This window comes from Pongo abelii, chromosome 2, assembly GCF_028885655.2.
Source record: "Pongo abelii isolate AG06213 chromosome 2, NHGRI_mPonAbe1-v2.0_pri, whole genome shotgun sequence".
Taxonomy (NCBI): Eukaryota; Metazoa; Chordata; class Mammalia; order Primates; family Hominidae; genus Pongo; species Pongo abelii.
The window spans coordinates 69,286,555-69,308,001 of record NC_085928.1 but is presented as its reverse complement, the minus strand read 5'-3'; the positions used below and the strand labels follow the sequence as shown (position 1 = coordinate 69,308,001).

Below are 21,447 nucleotides of genomic sequence, written 5' to 3'. Positions count from 1 at the left end.
GTGCACTGGTTAGGGCTTCATTTGTTGTGGTTAAGTCCTGTGGCTTGAACTTGCACCCTGTTGCCTTTACAGGATGGTTCCCACATCAGTAGAACGACTCCGAGAAGGAGGGAGCATCCCCAAGGTCCTCCGAAGCAGTGTGAGGGTGGCCCAAAAGGGAGAGCCCTCTCCCACGTGGGAGAGTAACATCACAGAGAAAGACTCAGGTGAGCCCATGGCCTTCTACTGCCACCACATTCAGGGACGCATGAGCCAAGTCCTGTACAGTTCATGCCTATTGCTGAGTTGAGGTGAGTCAGTTTCTGATGCAGTTGGGCTCTGCCGTATGCTAGGTTCCAGCCCACTTATGCTCATTTGGGCTACAACATTTGTAAGATCTAGCGTTGCTTGCTCTCTGTCTGCTCTTTTTTCCCCAAGGAATACCTTTCTGTAACTCTCATCTCTCCAAAGTCCTGGAAATCTACCTCGATGAAGGATGAAGAGAAAGAAGACGGGAATCAGATCAGGCATTTAGAACATAGCCCATAATTAACCACTCATTTTGCCCTTCTGGCATGCTGCACTCACCCAATTTGTCACAAAGAGAGCAGCATGGGTTGGTGATGGCACTGGTGATTTAAATGAAAAATGGCTCTTTCTTACTTATTCTAAGAAGCCAAGTTGATTTTTTTTTTATGTGTTACCTTCCAGACCCTGCAGATGGAGAAGGCCCAGAGACACTGAGCTCAGCACTCTCTAAAGGAGCAACAGTTTACAGCCCTTCCAGATACAGCTACCAGGTGAGATGAGAAATTGCTGATCTCTAGCCATAGGAGTGTGTTCTGGGTCCCAAATTGTCCTGGTCATCCTTTGCCATTGAGATGCTATCTTTGCATATAGTTTCAGCAGCCTTGGAAATAAGTCATCATCTGCTTGTCCTCAGGTAATAAATTATACCAGTAGATGAATAAGGTGATCAAAGACAGACATTTTACTGCCTTTGGTTTCCTAAAAAGAATACATGGTTAAAAGATGAAGAAAAAAAAAGTTTTATAGATGTCCACCAGCCATTTAAGGGACTTGTTCGCGTCCTTATTCTTTTCCTCCCAACTTTGTCTAGCTCCTGCAGTGTGATAGTCCTCGGACAGAATCACAAAGCCTCCTTCAGCAGAGTTCCTCCCCCTTCAGAGGACATCCTACACAATCTCCAGGATACAGTTATCGAACTACTGCACTGAGACCTGGAAACCCCCCCTCTCACGGTTCTTCAGAATCATCCCTCTCTTCCACATCCTATTCCAGCCCCGCCCACCCTGTGTCCACAGACTCGTTGGCCCCATTTACGGGGACACCAGGGTATTTTAGCAGCCAGCCACATTCTGGAAACAGCACTGGCAGCAATCTTCCAAGGAGGAGCTGCCCTTCTAGTGCTGCTAGCCCTACCCTGCAGGGACCCTCAGACTCGCCAACCTCAGATTCGGTTTCTCAGTCCAGCACAGGAACTCTGAGTTCCACCTCCTTTCCTCAGAACTCTAGGTCGTCATTGCCATCAGACTTACGGACTATCAGTCTGCCCAGTGCTGGGCAGTCAGCTGTCTACCAGGCCTCCAGGGTATCTGCGGTTTCCAATTCACAGCACTACCCACACCGTGGGAGTGGGGGTGTGCACCAGTACCGACTCCAGCCACTGCAAGGGTCAGGAGTCAAGACTCAGACAGGACTTTCCTAGGGCTTCTGGATTTGGGCAAACAGAACTGAATGAGCCCATAGCTGCTTCCTTCCAGCTGCCTCTGGAACCTAGGCCGAGCATATTGCTGAGGAAGGGGGGGTACAAGGTGCCAGAGGATTGGGTCTGGTGGACAAGAAACAAGACTTGTGGTCACAATTGGCCTCTGGCCTTGGAGAAAGCTGTAAATCTTGTCTGAAGCAGAGACTATAAAGAAGTTTCTCCCTGCTGTCAAGGGTACATTGTTGACAAGCAAATGGTGTTTCGGTTAGTAACGGTTCTAAGTGCAATGAGTTTTGTTGAAGCCTCCGTCTCCCATCCTTGCCTGTAGCCTGTAGTCACTTGTGCAGTGAGGACATCTTTTTAAATAAAAAAAAAAAAAAAAAAAAAAAGTTTTCAAAGGAAAAAAAGTTAAAAGAGCCAATCTCAAAGCCCCAAGCCATCTGAGTACTGTTAGGGTTTTATGCACTTAAGGAAAAAGGTAGGTATGTAAATGTTCATCCTAAGACAACCATTCCAAAAGCAGGTATCTGGCCAATGTGTGTCCACCAAGAATACTGTTTATCTTTGTCTTAAGATCACCAAGAAATAGGCAAGGATAGTAAAGCTTGGAACCTGCACCAACTGGAGGGTGCTTGGCTCTTTGAAGAAAAGCTCATGGTCAGCTCTTGATTATTCAGGAGCAGATTATTTGAGTAGATTGTCTGAGCCTCCAACTGTTACCATCCTACTGCCCCTTCCCAAGCTATTTCACAGCTCAGTAAGCCATGAAGTAAGTAGACAAGAAAAAGGAATGAGACATGATATAGGCCAATTGCATTGCTACTTACCAGCTTTTGGCAATAAATTTCATTAGGAAGGATACGTAGTGGTTTGGGAATGCTTGGAATTTTATTTTTTCTACTCCCAATTAATCAGGAGTTGATGATCCCATGAGCAGGACCACCTCCATGATTGGGGAGCATGCACTTGTGACTGCAGGGTAAGAGTGGGAAGATAGGTTTGTGGAGTGGCACCGACAGGACTGTGATTGTGTGTGGGCCTGCCCCACATTTCTTTGGGGGATGCTTATGTGAGAGTGGGCCCAGTGAAAGAGTTACCAAGCCACCCACACCCCTAACACTGTTCTGGATGAGAGACGAGAGCAGACCGGCTTCTCCCCATCAGTGCATTGTGCCTGTTGTACACCCCTGGAGGAGCCCTGGAGCCAGCCCAGGTGGGGTACACAATCTTTTTAAATTCCATATGGTTGCCAGCTTATTTCTTTCACTTGTTTACTGTAATATCTGGCGTGTTTTTATTTATCTAATTTTGTATTCAGTTATAACCATGGTAGGGGTAGTGAATATATGACAGGTGTAATCCCTGGTGCTGCAGTGGACCTTCTTTTCTTTTGGACAAGATAATACTGTGAGTTTCCCTCCTTCCTTCCCTCTAATTTGTTTTCCTTTTTTCCCCAGCCTCTTGCATCCCCTTCTTTTCTACCCTGTCCTACAACTATCATATGCACAGTCTTCTCTCTTTGTGTGTGACTGTTACAAAATTTCACTTTTCAAAATTGAAATCAGGTGTTTGCTCAAATGAGGGGAGATTTTTTTTTTTTTTTTTTATGCTGAGACCTCAGCAGAGTACTTTTCTTTTTGTTGTTTCCCCCACAAACCCATCAGTCTGGGAGAGCATTGGGAGTGGAAATCATGTTGCCTGGGATGCTGGTTTCTTTGTATATTATATAAAACGTATGTAAATGTCTCTCCATTTGGGCTGGGGTTTGCATTCTCCCCTTGGCTATTTAACCGGGGGGAGAGGCCAGCGGGCAGGCAGCCCTCACCCTGCCTGGCACGTGCAGAGACCCCAGCCACTCTGTGTGGGCAGGGTGCTGTCAAGACCAGACCTCTTGGGGGGGTAGGGGCGGGGGGGTGGGGGGAACTCTTGGAAGGGAAGAAGTATCACTTCTTTCTCAAGTGGAGTGTTTACACCTTGCTGTAACATTTGAACTTTCACAAGAGATGTAATAATTTTGATAATAAAATTCTTAACCATAATAATCATAAAGTTGAGAACTTCTTTGTCCAATTTTGTGGCCCTGCCTTGCCTGGTTTTCCTAATGCCATTTTTATCTGAGGAGAATGTGCCTTTGGTGGAGTTGTTTTGCCCGTCATAATGGGGCCAGGAATACTGTCTGATCTTCCTTCGCTTTTTATGATTGCAGTCAGGACAGTGTGAAGGCAAACCTGCAGCAGGGCAAGTGAACATTAAAAACTGCCTTGAACTTGAGTGGTGTTCCTAACCTTGGCCTCATTCATTCAGAAACTATTTATTAGTCTTTTTCATTCAAAAACAATGCTGGACATTGTTTTTGGTGCTGGGCTTATGGTGATTAGAATGCTGATTGGGGGTGGGCAAAATAAGGTCTCTTCTTTCATAGAGTTTACATTCTAGTGGAGGAGAGACCCAAACTAGTATATAATTTTAAATAGTCATTGCCATGTTAATTGTTTCATAGCAGATATGTGACTAAGACAGTTGAAGGAGCCACTCTAGATTGGTTGGTCAAGAAAAGTCTCTGAGGAGTTGACATTTAAACTGAGACTTCAGTGACAAGGAGGCAGTCCTGGGACGATGTGAGTGAAATTCGTTCTTGAACATTGCAGACTCTGTGGTAGAAAAAGCTTGGTTAAGATGTAATAAATGGATGGGACTGGGAAAGAGGATAGAAGATTCTGTAAGAGGGAGATAGGGGACAGATCATGTAGAGCAGGAGTCGGCAAACTCTTTCTATAAAGGGCCAGATAGTAAATATTTAGACTTTGCAAGCCATGTATGGTCTCTGTCATAACTATTCAGCCCTTTGGCTGGGTGCAAATCATGCCTGTAATTCCAGCACTTTGGGAGGCCCAAGAGGGCAGATCACTTGAGGTCAGAAGTTCAAGACCAGCCTTGGCCAACATGGCAAAACCCTGTCTACTAAAAATACAAAAATTAACCAGGCGTGGTGGTGTGCGCCTGTAATCCCAGCTACTCAGGAGGCTGAGGCAGGAGAATCTCTTGAACGGGGGAGGAGGAGGTTATAGTGAACTGAGGTCACTCCACTGCACTCCAGCCTGGGCGATGGAGCAAGACTCTGTCTCAAAAAAAACAAAAACAAAAACAAAACTATTCAGCTCTTCCATTGCAGTGCAAAAGCAGGCATAGACAGTATGTGGCTATGTTCCAATAAAACTTTATTTACAGGAAACAAGTGGCAAGTTGGATTTGGTTTGCAAGCTGTAGTTTGCTGGTCTCTAATGTAGAACCTTGTAGGTATAATTTAAATAATCTGCATTCAATAAGTACAGTGGAGGAGTCATTGCAGGATTTTAAGGAGAGAAGTGACATTGTCTAATTTGTATTTGGTTGATTTTTAAAAATTACTCTGATGGTTTTGATCCTGTTGGTGAAGAGATGAATAGGAGCTGAGAAACTGGTTTGGAAGGTAGAGCAGTTGTTCAGGCAAGCAACAATACAGTGGTGGCTTCCATTAAGATGGTAATGATGGGGATAAGAAGTGATTGGAGTCAGGATATGTTTTGCAAGTACACAGCAGAACTTGCCAATGGATTGAATTGGCAGTATTCTAACATTTGTTTGACAAATGTTTACTGAGTAACTAAGGTAGACTGCAGTTTGCAGAGCACATAAGGGATTCAAAGATGAAGATGCTGTTTATTAGTTGAAGGAGTTGAGAAATGGAAGGCTGGGCGCGGTGGCTCATGCCTGTAATCCCAGCACTTTGGGAGGCCAAGGTGGGCGGACCACAAGATCAGGAGTTCGAGACCAGCCTGAACAACATGGTGAAACCCTGTCTTTACTAAAAATACAAAAATTGGCCAGGCGTGGTGGTGCGTGCCTGTAATCCCAGCTCCTCAGGAGGCTGGGGCAGGAGAATCGCTTGAACCCAGGAGGCAGAGGTTGCAGTGAGCCGAGATCGTGCCACTACACTCCAGCCTGGACGACAGAGTGAGACTCAGTCTCAAAAAAAAATAGAAAGTGGAAACATAACAAAACCACTTGTTTTATTAGAAGATCCCTCCAAAATGCCCTAGGAATACCTAGGTAACCTACTGCCAACCACAACCTGATTCCACCTGGGGTAGGAAGAGAATAGTGTGAATGATCTTTAGAAAGTGTTTCCATATACAGTGTCTTATTTCGACTCATAATTCTGTGAAGAAAGCAAGCCAAATGCCAGAAGTTAAAGATGAGAAATTGAGACTTAGTACAGTGTTTCAGCTATAGCACTGGGCTTCTGATAATGAATAAAACTAACTGATTTCTGCCATAATTGGAAAGTTCTGTTCCATGACCATTGGCTGAACACCTACTGTGTGCTAGGCTGTATCTGAGGTGCTGAGAATATCAAGGTAAGACAGTCAACTGCCCATTCAGAGTTAACCTATTTGCTGTTCTTTTCAAGTACTTACTGTGTTGCTAGGGACTTTGCTTTTGATATGGTGTAAATCAGAGGTGTCCAATCTTTTTGGCTTCCCAGGGCCACACTGGAAGAATTATTCAACACATAAAATACACTAACAATAGCTAATGAGCTTAAAATATATATATATTTTAAGAAAGTTATGATTGTGTTAGGCCGCATTCAAAGCCATCCTGGGCCACGTGCAGCCCGTGGCCTGTGGGTTGGACAAGCTTGGTGTAAATAGAAGCTAGACAATATTAATTAAAGAAGCCAGTGCAACAGTGGCACTTTCTATGTCACTTTACACTTTCCTGGACTCTTCACTTAAGTCATCAGCTACCTCATTTACATGTAACAATGTGCAAGGTAGGTATAAGTTCGGAAGATACAACTTACTCAAGATTTCTCTCTTTTAAGTGGCAGACCCAAACCAACAGTTTTGGAAATTTTGCAGTTAACCCAGAAAACAAATAGAAACAGCTAGAGATGCTGTGACACCATAACCAGAAACCACTTACCTAGCTGAAAAAGTATATGATACCCTTTACTATCTTAAAAACAGCAGTCTGGCCCTTTTGCCCCCCAGGTGTCAGTTTGACAGTGTAGGGTTCTCTGTTTAGCAGAGGTTACCATGAAGAAAAACAAAATGCAGTTGTCCAAACGAAGCAGGCCCTTTGCTTTTAAACTGCACTGATGACAACCCGCATAATCTGCTGTGAGGCTGAGAGAGAGAAAGGAGTTTACCGAGGGTTCATTCTGTTTTTCTTTTAAGAGACAGGGTGTCACTCTGTCACCCAGGCTGGAACGCAGTGGCATAATCGTAGCTCACTGCAGCCTTAACCCTCCAGGGCTCAAGCAATTCTCCTGCACCACGACGCCCAGCTAATTATTTTTTTGTAAAGACAGGGTCTTGCCATATTGCCCAGGCTGGGCTCAAACGATCCTCCTGCCTCAGCCTCCTAAAGTGCTGGGATTACAGGCATGAGCTGCCACACCCGGCCTTTCAAGGGTTCTTAAAATGGTCAGTTCTAAAGATAGATGATGGAAACAGTTCGGAGAAAAGCATTGAAGGAGATGGTGCTCTTGTAACTTTTACCTGCTCCTGCATTAAAAAATTAACTGGCAGGGATTCTGAAATCATAGTTTTACTAGTTCTCAAATTACCCATTAAAGCACCACAAAGCAGTCATGATAGGAAACCTGGAAACCTTGGACAACTTGACAGCAAAACTAGGTATCCCCAGAAACCCCCAAACAAAAAACGGGTAGAGATAAACCACTAATAGCCACAAGACCAGCGTGGTATCACCATCTGTTCTAGTGGAAGCAATGGCACATCTGATGGATCTCAGAACTTCAAAATAACAAGTACTCACTTGAGGCCGGGAGCGGTGGCTCACGCCTGTAATCCCAGCACTTTGGGAGGCCAAGACGGGCGGATCACGAGGTCAGGAGATCAAGACCATCCTGGCTAACACGGTGAAACCCCATCTCTACTAAAAATACAAAAAATTAGCCGGGCGTGGTGGCAGGCGCCTGTAGTCCCAGCTACTCAGGAGGCTGAGGCAGGAGAATGGCGTGAACCCGGGAGGCGGAGCTTGCAGTGAGCCGAGATTGCGCCACTACACTCCTGCCTGAGTGACAGTATCTCACCTGGGAGACTGTCTCAAAAAAAAAAAAAATACTCACTTGAAAGCTTATCAAGCCAATTTGAGAACAGCAGCTGAAACTAGGTGGCGTTTGCAGAGTACAAAGGATGCTTGATTAGGCCTGAAAGGGCTGGAGTGGTCTGGACCTAAGAAACTTAATTCAAAGCCCTTACAGGACAATGCCCCACACCAAAATTCCTTGTTAGAATCCAAACTGAACAGGACACGCAAAATGATGGAAGGAGGTGTGGAGGGATTAAATTTATTAGATTAAATGAAGTATTTTGAAAAATAAAATTATGATTATCCCATAAAATTCAGAATGTACTATCCTTACAGAAAGAATATAAGGATATTAAATAACTTGTTCTTTAACTCCTGAGAGAAACAATTGTTCATAAAGTTGCAAGCATATTCTGTGTTGAATTGTTGAATTTAAATAGCTATGGTTCACACAGTCCATGTTTCAATATTTCACATGCACACCAAAAATGAGAATACAACCATGAAATGAAAAACTATCATAAGTCATGCCTGCTTTTTAACAGTGCAAAATCACTAATTCCGTATAAAAATGGATAACAAAAAAATGCAAGTCTTAAAAACCTACAAGTAAAAATGAGCAGAATAACATCTATAGAGACAATAAAAGTATGCCAAAGACATGCAGGTATGCCAAAGACATGCAGGTAAAACATTAAAAAGTAACAAATGGCAGGGCATGGTGGCTCACACCTATAATCCCAGCACTTTGGGAGGCCAAGGTGGTTGGATCACTTGAGGTCAGTAGTTTGAGACCAGCTTGGTCAACATGGTGAAACCCCATCTCTACTAAAAATACAAAAATTAGCCCAGCATGGAATTAGCCAGGCATGGTGGTGCACGCCTATAATCGCAGCTATTCGGGAGGCTGGGGCATGAGAATCGTTTGAACCTGGGAGGTAGAGGTTGCAGTGAGCTGAGATCACACCACTGCACTCCAGCCTGGGCAACAGAGTGAGACCCATCTCAAAAAAAAAATTCTTTATTTTCAAAAGTAACAAATATCTCAGGAAACTAAAAGTAGAGAGGAACTTACTCAATTAGAACATTTACAAAAACCTAGATGCTTTTCTTGATAAGGTCAGGAACAAGGCAAGGATGTCCCCTCTTATCACTCCTTTTTAATATTGTACTGGAAGTCCTAACCAATGCAATAGGACAAGAAAGGGAACTAAAAGGGATATATATTGAGAAGGAAGAAATAAAACTTCATATTCACAGATGACATGATTGTTGATGTAGAAAATCCAAAAGAACCCTAAATAGCCCTCCAAGACCTCTGGAACTAATTAAGCAATTATAGCAAGACTATAGGATACAAGATTGTTGTGCAGAAGTTAATCACATTTCTGCATATTAGCAATGAAAAATGGAATTTGAAATTTAAAACAAAGCCAGGCATGGTAGTGCACACCTGTAGTCCCAGCTACTTGGAAGGCTGAGGTGGGAGGATCATTTGAGCCCAGGAGTTTAAGGCTGCAGTAAGCCATGATCGTACCACTGCACTCCAGCCTGGATGACAGAGCAACACTCTGATACTAAAAAATAAACACAGTACCATTTAAATTAGTGCCCAAAGGCCAGGCGCAGTGGCTCATGCCTATAATCCCAGCACTTCGAGAGGCTGAGGCAGGCAGAGCACCTGAGGTCAGGAGTTCGAGACCAGCCTGGCCAACATGGTGAAACTCCATCTCTACTAAAAATACAAAAATTAGCCGGGCGTGGTGGAGGGCACCTGTAATCCCAACTACTTGGGAGGCTGAGGCAGGAGAATCGCTTGAACCCAGCAGGCAGAGATTGCAGTGAGCTGAGATCACGCCACTACACTCCAGCATGGGCAACAGAGTGAGACTCCGTCTCAAAAATAAATAAATAATAAATAAAATTAAAATTAATTAGTACCCTAAAATGAGATACTTAGGTGTAATTCCAACAGGATACATATAAGACCTGCATGACGAAAACTATAAAACTAATGAAAAAATCAAAGATCTAAATAAATAGAGATGTTCATGAATAGGAAGACTAGTATTGTGAAGATATCAGTTCTTCCAAACATGATCTGTAAATTCAATGCAATCCCAACCAAAATACCAACTAGTTATTTTGTAGATATCAACAAGCTGATTCTAAAGGGGATTTGTCTGTTCTGTTTTTTAAGGCAGGGTCTTGTGCTGTTGTGTAGGCTGGAGTGCAGTGGCATGATCTTAGCTCACTGCAACCCCTACCTCCCAGGTTCAAGTGATTCTCCTGCCTCAGCCTTTTGAGTAGCTGGGATTACAGGTGTGCACCCCTATGCCCAGCTAATTTTTGTAGTTTTAGTAGAGATGGTCTCACCACATTGGCCAGGCTGGTCTCGAACTCCTGACCTCAAGTGATCTGCCTGCCTCAGCCTCCCAAAGTGCTGGGATTACAGGCATGAGCCACTGTGCCCGGCTAATTCTAAAGTTTTAAACTAACACTACCTCAACACATCGTAAAGCTGCAGTAATCAAGACAGTATGATATTAGCAAAAGATTAGGCAAATAGATTACTGGAACACAATAAAGGGTCCAGAAGTAGACCCACACAAATAGAATCATCTGATCTTTGGCAAAGAAGCAAAAGCAAAACGATAGAGTCTGTAATAGATGGTGCCGGAACAACCAGACATCCATGTGATATATATATGTGTGTGTGTGTGTGTGTATGTTGTGTATATATGTATATGAATCTATACACAGATCTTACATCCTTCATAAAAATTAAAATGGAACACAGACCTAAATGTAAAACTATTAAATTCGTAAAATAATGAACATTGGAGAAAATCCAGATAACCTTGGAATTGACTGACTTTTTAGGTACAACACCAAAAGGATGATCCATGAAAAAAGCAGTTGGTAAGCTGGACTTCATTAAAGTTAAAACATCTGCTCTGCAAAAGACACTGCCAAGAGATTGAGAAGACAAGCCACAGAGTAGGAGAAAAGATTTGTAAAAAACATACCTGATAAAGGACTGTTCAATACAAAGAACTCTGAAAACTCAACAAAAGAAAAATAAAAACCCAATTTAAAAATGGGCAAATGATCTAAACAGACGCCTTATATACAGATGACAAGTAATGGTATGAAAAGACTCCCAACATCATAAATCATCCAGTAATTGCAGATTAGTGCTACAATGAGATACTACTGTACACCTACTAGAATGGTAAATCTAAAACACTTAACGAAACCAAATGCTGACAAGGATGTGTAACAGGTACTCTTCATTCATTGTTGGTGGGAATGCAAGATGGTACAGTCACTTTGGAATACACTTTAGCAGTTTCTTTAAAAAGTAAACATACAATTTGGCTGTTGCACTCTTGGGAATTTCCCCAAAATTAAAAACTGGTCTACATAAAAACCTGCGTGTGAACATTTATTACAGCTTTATTCATAATTGCAAAAACTTGGAAGCAACCAAGATGTCCTTCAGTAGGTGAATGGATAAGTAAATGGTGATACATCCAATGGAATATTATTCAGTGTTAAAAAGAAATGAGCTATCCTATACTATAATGGTGTATAAATCACTTAATATAAACTCTAGTATGAAGGTTAAAAGGCAAATATTTAACTATACTACAATCTATTGGATATACAGTATAAAAATATGTAAGTCATTACTTCAAAGATATAAATGGGAGAAAGTAAAAGTATACAGTTTTTGTATGGAAGTGATTAGCTTAAAATAGATGACTGTTATAAGATGTTTTATGTAAGCCTTATGGTAACCACAGGGCAAAAGTCTATACCAGATACGCAAAAGATAACGTGTAAGGAATCAAACCATTCCACTGTAAAAATTCGTCACTTCACAAAGGAAGACAGCAAAAAGGGAAGAAGGGAACAAAAAATTTACAAAAACAACAGTGAACAAAATGACAATAGTAAGTCCTTGCCTATCAATAATTCCCTTGAATGTAAATGGACTGAATTCTCCAATCAGAAGACAGAGTGGCTAAATGGATAAAAAACAAATCCCAACTATAGGCTATCTCACTATCTCAATGAGCCATCTACCATTTTCATTGCAGTATTATTCACAGTAGTCAAGATATGAAAACAACCTAACTGTCCATCGATGGATGAATGGATAAAGAAAATGTTGGAGATGCATGATATATACAAAAATGTAAAGGTGCTCACCATCACTATCACCAATTATCGGGAATGCAAGCCAAAAACCACAGTGAGATATCACCTCATACCTGTTAGATATGTGTGTGCATACCTATCTATATATAGGTATATATATGTCCACATATAGTACGATATTATTATATTCCACTGTGCGCATATATATATGTATATATATGCACACACACAGTAACATATTATTTGGCCTTTAAAGAGAAAATCCTGCCATTTGCAACAACAACATGGATGAGCCTGAAGGACATTATACTAAGTGAAACAAGACAGACACTGAAAAACAAATACTGCATCTCATTTATATGTGGAACCTAAAAAAGTCAGACTCATAGAAACAGAATAGAAGAGTAATTACCATGGATCAAGGGATGGGGATTAACAGGGATATGTTGGTCAAACAGTACAAGCTTACAGTTATGGGTGCATTCCGGAGAACCGATGTGCAGTATGGTAATTGTAGTTAATAAAATATGTTGTATACTTGAAATTTGCTAATAGATCCTAAGTATTCTCGGCTGACTGTGATGGCTCACACCTGTAATCCCAGCATTCTGGGAGGCCAAGGTGGGCAGATCACTTGAGCTCAGGAGTTCAAGACCAGCGTGGGCAACATGGCAAAATCCCCTCTCTACAAAAAATACAAAACAATTAGCCGGGCATGGTGGCATGTGTCTGTAGTCTCAGCTACTTGGGGGGTTGAAGCAGGAGGATTTCTTGAGCCAGAGAGGTGAGCTTGCAGTGCACTGTGATCATGCCACTGCACTCCAGCCTGGGCAACAGAGCAAGTCCTGTCTCAAAAAATTAAAAAATAAAAAGCATTCTCACCAGAAAAAAAGAAGGTAACAATGTTAGGTGACAGATACGTAAACTTAATTGTAATCATTTCACAATTGTAATCGTTTCACAATGTATATATATGTCAAAACATCATATTGTACACCTTGATGATATACCATTTTTTTGTTATGAACTGTACCTCAGTAAAGCTGGAGTGGGGCAGAGATATGAGCTATCAAGCCATGAAAAAAACATGGAGGAAGCTAACATGCATATTACTATATGAAAGAAGCCAATCTGAAAAGGCTACATACTGTATTATTCCAACTATATGACATTACGGAAAAGGCAAAGATAAGGATGCAGCAAAAAGATCAGTGCTTGCCTGAGGTTAGGGGAGAGGGAAGGATGAACAGGTAGAGCACCAATGGATTTTAGGGCAGTTAAACTGTTCGGTATGGTATATAATGGTGGCTAAACATGCCATTATACATTTGTCAAAACTCAGAATGTACAACAAGAGTGAACCATAATGTAAACTATGGACTTTGAGTGATAATGATGTGCTAATGCAGGTTCATCACTTGTGAAAATGTACCACTCTGGTGGGGAATATTGATGTAGGGGGAGGCTGTGGGTGTGTGGGAGGAAAGAGATATATTGGGACTCTGTACTTTCCACTAAATTTTGCTGTTAACTTAAAACTGTTCTTGGGTGGGAGCAGTGGTTCACACCTGCAATCCCAGCACTTTGGGAGGCCAAGGTGGGTGGATCACCTGAGATCTCCTGACCTTAGGTTCGAGACCAGCCTAACCAACATGGTGAAACCCTGCCTCTATTAAAAATACAAAATTAGCCAGGCGTGGTGGTGCATGCCTGTAATCCCAGCTACCTGGGAGGCAGAGGCAGGAGAATCACTTGAACCTGAGAGGCAGAGATTGCAGTGAACCAAGATGGCGCCATTGCACTCCAGTCTGGGTGACAGAGTGAGACTTCATCTCAAAAAAAAAAAAAAAAAAAAACTGTTCTAAAAAATAAAGTCTATTTAAGGCCAGGCGCAGTAGTTCCCACCTGTAATCTCAAAACTTTGGCAGGCCAAGGCAGGAGGATCACTTGAGACCAGGAGTTCTTTTTTTTTTTTTTTTTTTTTTGAGGTGGAGTCTCGCTCTGTCGCCCAGGCTAGAGTGCAGTGGCACTATCTCGGCTCACTGCCAGCTCCGCCTCCCGGGTTCACACCATTCTCCTGCCTCAGCCTCTCAAGTAGCTGGGACTACAGGCACCCACCACCACGCCCGGCTAATGTTTTGTATTTTTTTTTTTAGTAGAGATGGAGTTTCACCATGTTAGCCAGGATGGTCTCGATCTCCTGACCTCGTGATCCACCCACCTCAGCCTTCCAAAGTGCTGGGATTACAGGCATGAGCCACCATGCCCGGCCGAGACCAGGAGTTCAAGACCAGCCTAGGCAACATGAGACCCTGTCTCTATTTTTTTTTAATTTTTAATTGTTTAAAAAGAAGGAAAAGTAAAGTCTAAAAAAAGGGACAAACACAGAAGACAGGCAAAGAAGAGGCACTATATGTATAATAGGAGTTCCCAAAAAAGTAAAAGTAAGCTAACAGAACAAATATCAAAAGCTATAATTTGGCCAGGTGCAGTGGCTCATACCTGCAATCCCAGTGCTTTGGAAGGCCAAGGCAGATATGGATCACTTGAGATCAGGAGTTCAAGACCAGCCTGGCCAAGATGGTTGAACCCCATCTCTACCAAAAAATACAAAAATTAGCTAGGCGTGGTGGTGTGCACCTGTAGTCCCAGACACTCGGGAGGCTGAAGTGGGAGAATCTATTGAACCCAGGAGGCAGAGGTTGCAGTAAGCCAAGTTTGCACCACTGCAGCCTGGGTGAAGAGCAAGACCCTGTCTCAAAATAAAAATAAAAGCTATAATTTAAGGAAAGTTTCCTGAAATATTTTAAACTACAAAGTGAAAGAGCATATTGCATACCTAGTAAATTCAATCCAGAATGATAAATAATGAGATATTATAGTAAAATTGTTAGATTTTAAAAACAAAAAAACTTAGGCAAATACACACACATATTTACACACACACAATCATGTCACTAGGAATATGTTCTGGAAAATACATCTTTAGGTGATTTCATTGCTATATGAATATCATGGAGTGCACTTACGCAAATCTAGATGGTGTAGCCTACCTCACACCTAGGCTATACGGCATAGCCTATTGCTTCTAGGCTCAAACCTGTACAGCATGTTACTGTCCTGAATACTGTAGGCAATTGTAACACAATATAAGTATTTGTGTTTCTAAACATATCAAAACATGGAAGAGGTACAGTAAAAATACCGCATTATAATCTTATGGGACCACTATGCAGTCCATCATGGAGGGAAGCATGCAGTTCATGACGTGTGTGTGTGTGTGTGTGTGTGTGTATTTGTTACTTATAACGCAAAGAAAATTAGGCTGTATCAGACTTTTTGACAGCAACACTTAAATGGCAAAAGAGGCCAGGTGCAGTGGCTCACACCTGTAATCCCAGCACTTTGGGAGGATGAGGCGGGTGGATCACGAAGTCAGGAGTTCAAGACCAGCCTGGCCAAGATGGTGAAACCCTGTCTCTACTAAAAATACAAAAATTAGTGAGTGTGGAGGCGGGCGCCTGTAATTCCAGCTACTCAGGAGGCTGAGACAGGAGAATTGCTTGAACTTGCAGGGCGGAGGTTGCAGTGAGCCGAGATTACGCCACTGCACTCCAGCCTGGGCAACAGAGTGAGATTGCGTCTCAAAAAAAAAAAAAAAAGGCAAAAGCTAATGGGATAATTTAAGATAAGGAAAGAGACAAGCTAAGAATTTTGTACCAACTGAACTTACTTTCCAGGGTAGTAGCCACAAATTGTCATCTTCATCGTGCAAAAACTTTGGGAATTTTATTTTCATGAATTCTTCCTCAGGGATCTATTGGAAACTGAGCTTCAAGGCCGGGCACAGTGGCTCACGCCTGTAATCCCAGCACTTTGGGAGGCCGAGGTGGGTGGATCACGAGGTCAGGAGTTCAAGACCAGCCTGGCCAAGATGGTGAAACCCTGTCTCTACCAAACATACAAAAATTAGTGAGCATGGAGGCAGGCGCCTGTAATTCCAGCTACTCGGGAGGCTGAGGCAGAGAATTGCTTGAACCTGGGAGACGGAGGTTGCCGTGAGGTGAGATCAGGCCACTATACTCCAGCCTGGGCGACAGAGCGAGACTCCCATCTCCAAAAAAAAAAAAAAAAACTGAGCTTCAAACCACAAAAAGCCTGATAGTATTACTTATATATACTTACATGCAGAATAGACTGAATGAGAGATATAAGGAGAGTATATACTACAAAATGGTTTATGTGACCTGCACAATATAGATAGAGTACAACTTTAGATAAATAAGCAGGAGAGAATGTTTTAAATAATCATACTTGCAGTAGTCTATCTGAGTGCTTTAACGTGTGATAAAACAAATAAATACAGTGTCCTTCAGAACCAATATTTCCCAGTGTTGGGGAAAAGGAGGTATAGCTGTTAAACTTGAAGAGGTTTAGCCAAAACCCTAAGTATTAATATTAACTCATGAGGCATTTTACCATAGGTACAGAGGGATCCCATATGTCTCTCTATCTATCTATGTATCATCTATCGTGTATGTATCTTTGCCCTGTCAACTGGAAAGGCATAGAAACAGGGCTTCTTAGAGAAATGGCTGATTCCAGGTTTGGGGGAAGAAATGTCTAAGATTAGCCTGGAACATCTTGTCATACCGGTCATCAAGGATACTATCAAAGATAATTAGGGTTAGCTTTAAAGGGAATTGTGTTGCAACTTAAAGAGAATCTCCTGACCAAAGATGGAACATTTGAGCATTAATTATGATAATACATACAACATAATCAAATCAAACATATTTAAATCCATGAGTTCATAGTGGTACCAAAATAAAATTGTTCATTCTGAAGGATGTTAAGGAACTAACTTTATATTTTTGAAAAAAATATATATTTATATATTTTGAAAGGCCCCAGCATTTATCTTGCCTTTCCTATTTGAGTTGTACCACTGAGTAACTACATAGCAAATGATGGTAAGTTTCTCTTTATAGAAGTCTTTCCACAAGTAAATAAAGAATGATAGAATTGGAACATCACTATTTTGTGGCTCCTAATGAATTAAAGATGTAAGCATTGAAGATTAACAGCAACTAGCAACACAAAAACAAAAACAACTCGATGTTCAGTGTCTCTTGACCAAAAAAAAAAAAAAAAAAAAAAAGTTATTAAAATGTGAGAACATACACTCCTGAATCTGGTTAAGTATCTAGATCCAATTATCAATTTGCTGAAAATACAGAGGAGAACAGAAGAACTTACTGAACTATCCCACAAGAATGAAGCCAGCAAAATTCCAATAGCAGAATACTACGTAACAAATGGTCTGGTTTCTTCAGCAGTAAATTGCAAAGGAGGAAAAGAGATTAAGTGGGGAAAGACATGAAGAAAAAAATAGTGGCAGCCCAGCACAGTGCCATGCACCTGTAGTCCCAGCTTCTTGGGAGGCTGAGGCCAGAAGTTTGAGGCCAGCCTGCCTGGGCAACATAGCAAGACCTCACCTCTAAAAACAAAAAAATCTGGCCAGGCACGGTGGCTCATGTCTGTAATACAACACTTTGGGAGGCTGACGGGGGTGGATCACTTGAGGTCAGGAGTTAGAGACCTGCCTGGCTAACATGGTAAAAACCTGACTCTACTAAAAGAAAAAAAATAGCTGGGTGTGGTAGTGCATCCCTGTAATCACAGCTACTTAGGAGGCTGAGGCGGGAGAACCACTGGAACCTGGGAGGTGCAGGTTGCAGTGAGCTGAGATCATGCCACTGCACTCCACCCTAGGAGAAAGCAAGGCTCCATCTCAAAAAAATAAAAATAAAAAATTAAGGTTAAGCTATATTGTTTAAAGATGCTCACTTGGGTGAAAAAATATAAATAAAAGTTGGGGAATGATTACAGTAAAAAGATCATGGTTATTCTTAGGAGGGAGGGAGGAGATGGAGTTTATAGGAGACGTGAAGGGCTCTGGAGTAGCTAGCAGAGTCCCATCTCCTTGGTAGCAGTTAGAAGGGTATGTTATAATTAAGCTGTACATTTGTTTTATTCTCTGTGTGTGTTATGTTTAAGAAAACAAACAATCTTACCTGGCCACTATAAACTGGCGAACAGCTCTGCTACTAAAAGGCCAGAGGTAATTTGTTGAGCTCATGTCTCATTTATTTCTATATGCCTAGAGCCTAGCAGTACCTGACCAGGGTAGTTATTCAATAAATGTTTTGTGGGGTGAGTACATGAGTTTGAAGAAGCCTCCAACCCATTCCCACACCCGTTTTGGCACCTCACGGAGCTTTCCCGTGCTGCTGGATGGATCTGTGTGGGCACCCCCAGCCCTTCGCTCTGCCTAAGTGGACTGGAAGGGAGTTTCAAACTAGAGCTCTGTTTGGAAGTGGGTCTGGTAAACTCCACCAACCTCACCCTCTGTCCCTCATCCCTTTCAACAAGAGCATGTTCTGTGTCCTCTGGCCTCCTGACACTCTACTCCTACAAAGCAGTTCTCTTCTCCCTGTCCATCTTTCTCTCCCAAGCTCTCTGCTGTGTATTCAGGACATCTTCGCTTTTCCTTGGTAGAAAACACTACTTCCCTCCATCTAATCTCTTGGCCCTTGCTGAATTGTGGCCTTCCCTTAGGACATCGCCTACCTTGTAGCCCATTGAAGTGGAGGCTGCTGAATCTTTTATACCTTGTTGCACAGAGGTTCTCCCTACATTTGTCCAGACACATACATCTTGTCCCTCAGATTAAAAACTCCTCCTCTACCAATGCTCCCAGCATCAGTGATTATATCCTTTTTTTTTTTTTTTGAGATGGAGTCTCGCTCTGTTGCCTAGGCTGGAGTACAATGGCGCAATGTCACTGCAACTTCTGCCTCCTGAGTTCCAGCAATTCTCCTGCCTCAGCCTCCTGAGTAGCTGGGATTACAGGCGTATGCCACCATGCCCAGCTAATTTTTGTTATTTTTAGTAGAGATATGGTTGCCCCATGTTGGCCAGGCTGGCCTCAAACTCCTGACTCCAAATGATCCGCCCACCTCAGCCTCCCAAAGTGCTGGGATTACAGGCGTGAGCCACCGTGCTCAGCCTATACCTCTTCATTGCTGTTATCTTTTAATCTTCCAACCCCTCTCTGATTCTTAGATAACTTTGACTAGTCTGCCCCTCCACCCTAATTTCTGACATTTTCCCCACCATTTGGGTGGACATCCTAACCAGGGTTCCTGTCATCTCGAAGTCTTCTTCAAGATCTACTTGGAATATTCGAGTCAAACACTCAGCTCTCTACCCACAATCACCTGTCCTCCCAGCTCTTTCACAGAAACTTCAGTCCCTTGATCCTAATATATTCTCCACTTACTGACTCCATCCAGAGCTCCCCATGTTCAACACCCAGCCTAGATTTCATGGTGGATCTCAAACACTCAGGACACTCAACTCACCTTGCACCTGTTTTCTACAATCTACCTTCTCTGTGTGTACCCTCCTGTCTTCTCATGCCATGACAGATTCATGATCGTCTGTCATTCCTTTTATTTAGCCTTAGCTCCTTTAGCAACAGTTCCAAGATTTCACCACTGTTCTCGAAACCCCTTTTCTTTTTTTTTTTTTTTTTTTTTTTTTGAGACGGAATCCTGTTCTGTCACCTAGGCTGGAGCACAGTGGTGTGATCTTGGTGATCCTGGCTCACTGCAACCTCTGCCTCCCGGGCTCAAGCGATTCTCTTGCCTCGGCCTCCCTAGTTTCTGGGATTACAGGCACACGCCACTATGCCCAGCTAATTTTTGTATTTTTTGTAGAGACGGGGTTTCATCATGTTGGCCAGGCTGATAACTCCTGACCTCAAGTGATCGGCCCGCCTCAGCCTCCCTGAGTGTTGGGATTACAGGCGTGAGCCACCGTGCCCAGCTGAGCCCCCTTTTCTCTTTCAGTAAACAACCTTGTTTCCTGCTTCACTGAGAAGATGGATGCTATCGGGCAAGAACGCACTGAACTTTTGCCCTGCCCTCCACCCCGAAAGAGACGTACGTCTTTTCAGTCCCTCACCTCTTCTCCAGTGTTTCGGAATAGGATATCTCTTTTATCTTCAAGACCAACCTCTATACCCTGGGCTGCCTTGCGTTCACCTCCCTGGAGACCCTGTTCCTTTAGTCATCCTCTTCTTCATCCTCTTACTTGCCATGACCAGTGAGCATTGGAAATGCCCTGTAAGTAAAGAGAGGTTCCACACCCGCTCCAGGTAATGCTGTTCCTTGCCCACTGCTGGTTCACGGAGTGTAATTGCTCCTACCTGAATGAATTCCAATCACTCATTTCCCCTTCTTATCCACACTTCTCTAAATAGTAATCTTCAACCCGTCGCCTCCCACTCTCTCCCTGAACAGACCTCAGTTTGGCTCTCCCTGCACTCCTGAACATGCTCTTATCAAGTTTCAGGGGTGGCCTCCTTGTCCCCAAATCCAGTGGACACGTTTTTCAGTCTCTTAGACAGGACCTCTGTGCTCTACTTGACCAGCTGACTTTCCCCTTGAACTCTACATCCTTGGTTTCTATAAAGCCACACTCGTGATTCTCCTCCTGACCCCTCTCCTTTGCAGACATCTGTTCCTCTGACAGTGCTTTATCCTGCAGTGCTCTCCAGCATTCCAGAGCTCCGTGCTCTCTCCACACCACACAGTCGCCCAGAGCAGGCTTCTCTATGCTTCCGATTTCCACCACTACCTGGATACCGATGCTTCTAACCCAGATTTTTCTCTTGAGCTCCCAAATCCATATGTCAGCTGACTGCTGGACAACTCCACCAAGGCATCTCACATGCATCTTAAACTTAGCACATCTCAAACTGAACTGATCATCTTGCTCCCCTGCTATACTGGCAGATCTTTCTAGTTCCCAAGCAAAAACTTTAACCCTCTTTTTGCCAGCCTGTGTGTTATTCCCATAGTCAGTTGGTTCCCTTCTACTTCCTGAAGATGGAACTTCTTACTTGTCTTAGACCCACTGCGACCTCCTTGTTTCAGGCCAGGCTTCTGGTTTCTCTTTCACTGAAGTGGTCTCTGACACGGTTTCGCTGTTTGCGCCAAAGCTCATGTTGAAATGTCATCCCCAGTGTTGGAGGTGGGGCCTGGTGGGAGGTGGGAGGTGAGTGGATCATGGGATTGGATCCCTCATGAATGGTTTAGTGTCATCCCCTTGGTGATGAGTGAGTTCTCGCACAGTTAATTCACACACATGAGATCTGGTTGTTTAAGAGCCTGGGACTGCCCTCTTCTCTCTGTCTTGCTCCTGCCCTTGCCATGTGACATGCTGGCTTCCCCTAACCTTGCACCATGATTGTAAGCTTCCTGAGGCCTCACTAGAAGCAAATACCAGCAACATGCTACCTGTACAGCTTGCAGAGCCATGCGCCAAAATAAATCTCTTTTCTTTATAAATTGCCCAGTTTGGCCAGGTGCAGCAGCTCATGCGTGCAATCCCAGCACTTT

At 43.0% G+C, this 21,447-nt stretch overlaps 1 protein-coding gene across 35 annotated transcripts in view; it reads left to right on the top strand.

Annotated features, from left to right (window-relative positions):
- Positions 1-21,447, top strand: part of SETD5 (SET domain containing 5) — a 153,981-nt gene that overhangs the window by 77,421 nt on the left and 55,113 nt on the right. For 31 of the 35 annotated variants that reach the window (XM_002813491.5, XM_054551843.2, XM_063721939.1 and 28 more), the window contains 3 exons: positions 73-206; positions 691-779; positions 1,100-2,122. In XM_002813491.5, the coding sequence (XP_002813537.1) occupies positions 73-206; positions 691-779; positions 1,100-1,708 (832 nt within the window). In that variant the 3' untranslated portion in view covers positions 1,709-2,122. Of the gene's footprint in view, positions 1-72; positions 207-690; positions 780-1,099; positions 2,123-21,447 lie in introns of those variants that run through there. The other 4 variants (XM_063721947.1, XM_063721946.1, XM_063721948.1 and 1 more) reach the window with 1 other exon arrangement.